At 40.1% G+C, this 6,000-nt stretch overlaps 1 protein-coding gene across 1 annotated transcript in view; it reads right to left on the reverse strand.

The window, feature by feature from the left end:
- Positions 1 to 5,818, reverse strand: part of NTRK2 (neurotrophic tyrosine kinase, receptor, type 2) — a gene marked incomplete at its 3' end in the record, with an annotated part of 62,139 nt that extends 56,321 nt beyond the window's left edge. Inside the window, exon 1 of the mRNA XM_010137873.1 lies at positions 5,703 to 5,818. Within this exon, the coding sequence (XP_010136175.1) occupies positions 5,703 to 5,809 (107 nt within the window). The remainder of the gene's footprint in view (positions 1 to 5,702) is intronic.
- Between the last annotated feature and the right edge of the window lie 182 nt (positions 5,819 to 6,000).

The raw sequence follows: 6,000 nt of genomic DNA on the forward strand, positions 1-6,000 counted from the left end.
TCTTCACTCGCCTGCAGGAAATCCCTCCAGATCTGACACTGCCAATCAGCACATGCTGCTGCCCCTGGGGCACTTCCAAACGAGGCATGCACCTGCTTCTCTTACCTTTGCAGCAACTAAATCCTACCTTTCCTGAAAAACAACCAGATATACAGCAGGCTTTACCTGCGGACAGGTGCCTATGCCACTCACCACTCCAGTGGGAGACAACATATTCCAGGTCGTGTGATGACCAGGTTTGACTCCTGTTTTCCACACTGCCGAGCATCCTGCTCTTCCATATCAGGACTCCCTAACCATCAGACAATGCTTCCTCAGGGAAATCTCTGTCCAGCAGGGAAATCTCTGTCCAGCTGAAGCCTGCTCTTCCATCACAGGACTCTTCCTCAGGCAGACAATGCTTCCTCAGGGAAATCTCTGTCCAGCTGAAGCCATTTCATTTTCTGTGATCCTCCCTGGCACCCTAATGGGAGAGCCAGGCTCAAACTCTGATGCCAGACCAAGGCAAATCAAAATGGATTTGAAACCCTCTACCACCAACACCTTCTAAATAATGAAGTATCACAGTACAAACCTGCAAATGGGCCATAAACACCTTATGTAAGAGCCCCAGCCATCCTCTGAGATAGTGTTTCTCTTTCTCCTTTTAAGAAAATAACACCTTGAAAATAAAAATTTCAAGAATATCTTAAAAACATAAAGACTGACTCTGGAAGAGGGTTTGCTGTTAGTAACCCAGCATGGACATAAAAACCCACCTCCTTCATGGGCAGGACTGAAGTCCCATCTTTCCTAAAGATTTCCTCCTAGCTGCTTACACTTCTCCTTGCTCAACTTACTCATGGCCATGTTACTCATCCCATTTCTTCGTGAGGTGCTGAGCTGCCTGCTTCAGAGCTATGAATTCTATCAGACAGCAGACTGAGAGAATTAGGCGGTGCCACAGCTATATCTTCTTGTCACTTAGCCTCGGGCCAGTCATTGCTTTTGGAGGATTACTGCAAACCTTTAGGCAGGAGAATAATCTTTATTTGTTCAGATTCATGAGCCAGGCGTACTGCCCAACTAACACCACGTATGTCACTTTCTGAACACTTTGTGCAGGTATCAACGACTGCACGTGACCCAGTGAAAAAATAGGACTAATAATTTAAGTAAAGCTATCAAAAGAATGAAGAGTCTTTATTTTGCTTTAAACAACTCCAGTTTTGAAAAACCAAAAGCACTTTTGATAGCATTAATTGTCTTTTCAGATTTTTAACAGTTGTGCTTGATATGGACCAAGAAAGAGAAGTAAGAATGGTAAGAAAAGTAATTATAAAATTCCTGCGCCTACATTCCTGATCATGGGTCGAATCACTTAGTGGTTCCAAGACTGCAATCTTTTCTCCCATGCAGTTTGGCACTTCAAGATTTTTCAAGTTGACAAGTAATTCAATAGAAGATTTTCACACCACTCTTACAGATATATCACCTTAAATAATACTATGACAGTAAATTTAATGTTACATGTATTTTTCATAAACTGAACATATACATATTGGTCATAGAGATGCCTGCTGTGGTCTGTTTAATTCATGTTAAGTGAAAAAATCACTACCAGGCTTATTATGGATAAGTTCAGGATCACACGTCCACTTCCATGGAAAGAGACTAGAAATTAATTCCCCAATTCAAGTATACATAAAAATATCATAGTGAGCAACCCAAAGAAGATGTATCTACTGGGCTTCTAAAGTCTTTCTTTAAAAAAAAAAAAAAAAAAAAGTCTGGCATATAGACCCTGGCTCCAAAGCTATAGTTATGGACAGGACCCAAATTCAGTCGAAAGCATGCCTGTAATTTACATAACAAATACCACGCTCACTTTAAACTTGGGAGCCCTAATTCAGCTAAAATCAAACCTGTGACAATGTGAGGAGCGCAGAAGCAGCCTGAGAAGCTGCATAATTATTCACACAGCTAGCAACACAGGCATAGCTCTACCGCCTGTAGTGCTCCTGGCAAGGGAGGGCAGGAAGGAAGAGGAGGGAATAGATCTAAGGAGAACTGGGGGGAAGAGGTAAAGAAATACCTATTTTGCTACACTCAGTCACCTTCCACAGGCAACTGCCTGCTGTGCCTAGGGCTGGAGCCAGCCCCATGTGCAAGCAAGGGAAAATCTGCAGTGAAGTCTCAAATGGTTTCATTTGGCTGCCTTACCTAAACGTGAGCAGTGTAGGCATACAAGCACATCTTAATACCTAGAGCTGTATGTATATTACACTCAGAAATCTATGATTCAGCGACACAACTACACACAGCCTGGCACATAACAATAGCTATCTTTTAACATGTTTGGAAATACGCACTTGTCGTGAAATATATTTTTATATTTAAAGGTATACCATGTACGCCTATTACACAGGTCCATTAAAATTACTGTTCGCTGCAGATAAGCCTGTAAATTACAGCGCTACTAAACCAGGACTGTTTAATAGCTTGTTCAATGTGACTGTTAACTAATTTGAGTCTAAGGTCAACGAGAATACCAGAATTAGATGAGCAAGGCTATTAATTGCACTTAAGTAATATCTATGAGAGCATTTATTTTCCTCTTGTTTATGTTATTACTCAAATCTTCTCATCATATATAGCTCTAGAAAGATATTTAGCTACAGAAGTTTGGCCAAGAAAATAAGGTGATGACAAAAAAGGGCTTAAAGAAATGGGTGTTAATAAGTACCTTATAATCTAATACTCTTATATGATTCATAAAATAAATACTGCGTTCATATAATAAAGCTTCTTGACTATATCAAAAGATTTTTCACAGAAGAAAACTGTAATAGTATGACTAGGAAAATTAAAGCTTATACAGCTACATCAGTCTTCAGAACACTGTTTGGAGTTTTTGTTCTTTTCATGGGATAGTAATAAACTGTTGCTTCAAAATAAAATGCAAAGGCCTGTACTTGGAGGTTACTCTTGCAAAGTGAAATGATTTCAACTCTTAATAGTTTTCACTGTCCCGACCACAACAGGGGCTGCACTTCATTCCCAGTGCAGTCAACATGAGTTTTATTGCTGATGACAACAGGCAATGATTCACTGGGGCTTTCAGAAACATTTTAGTGTGCATCAAGACTTGCCAGAGAAAACAAACAAATGCATTTTTTGCAGGGGTAATAGATCGGCAAAAACACTGCTATACTTACTGCTTTGTCATGTGCATATAGAGCAAGTGGTGCCACGTAATATTTTCCATCTTATCTGGGCTTATCCTGTGTCTGCTAACATTACTAAATCACCAAAGAAAAAACAGTACGAGACTGGATAATGTTAAGTATTCTGGATCAGAATCCCATGTACATCAACCGAACAGATGTCAGTCAGCCTAATTTGTTTCTAACAAGCAGCTTTATGAACTCCAGATTTAGTAAAGCCTACTTACCAATAGATACGTATTCCACATTTGACTGGGTGCTCTGACTAGAAGTATTTTAAGAGACATCTCGTCCACACGGATTCTGTAGCGTCTAGCAGGTCGTATGTGCACAATGATACTTTTCCCTTAGGTGGGAACTCTAATAGGGTCTCCCTGTATTGTCCAATGGTCAGTTTTCAGAAAACCTGTTTACCTGAGTAAGTTCTGGTTAGGAGCAACCACTGGTGATGGAGACTCTTTGTTACTTCATAAAACCCATTTCCCTAAGGAAACAGGCAAAATAGCCTGTCAAGTGGATCCCAGCAATAGTCTCTGTTAACTTTTGCAGTGTCTGCTTGCCCATACAGTTGGGAAGATCTTCCAAATATCTATTTACCAAATTAAACTCATAAACTCTCAGTCTGTACTCATGGTCACGGGGAGAACTGATTGCTCTCCTCAACATAGCTGCACTTCTTTTAAAGACAAAAAGACGTATTTGCCTTTTCTCTTCACTGGATGAACACACCCAGCCTCTGAGTCTCCTTAAATTACTTGCTTTACAAGCTTCTTGTAGCTCTGTTGCTCTTCTCTGTAATATCTTTCAAGATGCGTAGATTCAGTGTCCTACTCGACACACAATATTTCAAAAGATGCCTTCCCAGCAGCTACGGTAACGGGGAAAAGATGTAAAAATTTAAGATAATTTGTTTTGATCCCAGACTGAATTTGCTTTGTTGTGCCACATTACGTTAAGATTCTATCTCAGCACAGTCACTAATTCTTTCTCTGCAAATATGCCTCTCAGCCAGTAAGTTTACACAGCTAGTGCAATGTCCACTTAGCTTTATGGAATTTTGTCTTTTACAACCATAACTCACTGAGCAACTGTTATACAGGTAAATACATAAATTGACTCCAGAAGACACTTCCCTTACATTGTCAACTGATTACAGTAAAAGCTATCTACTTCATTAATGACTATATGAAGTAATCCCGAACCCTTATAGGCCTACAAGATCTGGTTCATGCTCCTCCAGTGTCTATTCCACATTAAGGACATCAGTTACTCTTTAGGCAGATACAGACATTCACATCCACTTTCTTACACAAATTAATTGCCATTCTTTGGAAAACACAGGTGCAGAAAGTGATTCCATTTCATTAGCAAAGCCATCAGACCTGTTCTCTGTTCAACAGCTCTTCCCTGTTACAAGGGAACATCTTACAAGCCCGAGGCTTGACCTGGTATCTTCCCAATCTCATTAGAACTTTAACGAAAGCAATGGGTTAAGTGCTAAATATATCTAACGAAGATGGATGGACTGAAACACACACTTGAACACTTGGCTAGATTAGGGTGCCTGTAGGGAACTGAGCCTCCCACATGATCTCAGGGTTTTTAAGGACTAGACCCACAGTTTTTCATCTAAGTAGCAAAGTCCATCCTACCAAAAGGCATTACAGTCCTTCAGGGATCTATGCTAAAAAGAAACAAAGTAATTTTAGCTGATCATTTTTTCTGTACTTTCACAAAGAACTTTGATCAGCTCAGCCTTTGCTAAATCTGATGTGTAAGTAATCTCAAAAAACACAGTTATAAAGCTACACAGGCACCACCTGTGCTTCCTGAAGTTCACAAACCACAAATGGCATTTGGGTGTGAAAGTAACCTCATCCTTACATTCTGGTTTGGATGCATGAGTTCACATCTTGAGTGAACTTCTGAAGTGAGTCTTCTGGTCATCAACAGGACGTAGTTCACAGTCGTGCCGCAGTCTCTGGGCACACACACTGGTCAGATTACATTAGACATGCCCCATGCACTACCTGCTGCACTGTAGCTTCTAAAACGTGTTCTGCCCATTGTATCAGACTACAGCTAGTCACACCCATGTCACTGAGTGGGATGGATAGTGTGGACATGACACCTCCCCAACTCAGCTGAGAGAGGTACTCTTTGTACTACACCACGTACCACGAAAGACAATGTATATTTGTCTTTGTATATCTGTCTACATGCCAGAGTCCATCGTTAGGGACAGGATAATGAACTGAACAGTCTTTTTACTGTCCCACGTTACATTCTTATGATCTGCCAGATTCTTACCATACATGTCCTTGGTTTTGCCAGTTCCTTACCATACACACCTTACTTAGGGTCAGTTACTGACAAAAGACCATTATAAGTCTGTCTTGTTAAAATATTTTTAATGAAATAAATGGTAAAAGAGAGAAATAAGTTAATGTGAGTCGGGCAAGCTTGACTCAGGAGGCAAAGGTTGTTCTTACTCACATGTATTGTAGGTTGACATTTTTCACAAATGCATGACGGGACACAAATCTTAAGCCTGAATCCACCACAGTCCTGTGAAAATACATAAAACTGTTACAACATTTCATTTAAAGTCTAATGGAATGCATAATGCTAATAATGGTTAAAACAACAGTGTGGCTGAAATCTGAATAAGGGTGAGATCTCTGTGAGATCACAGTATCTACAACTGTCCTCTGTAACACATGAAGGCAGGCCTACACTCTGACAAGGTCTCTATATGCTTCTATAAAAGAAATAAAGAAAAAAACAGCTTTAT

The sequence above is a fragment of the Buceros rhinoceros genome, unplaced genomic scaffold (genome assembly GCF_000710305.1).
Source record: "Buceros rhinoceros silvestris isolate BGI_N320 unplaced genomic scaffold, ASM71030v1 scaffold676, whole genome shotgun sequence".
Classification (NCBI taxonomy): Eukaryota; Metazoa; Chordata; class Aves; order Bucerotiformes; family Bucerotidae; genus Buceros; species Buceros rhinoceros.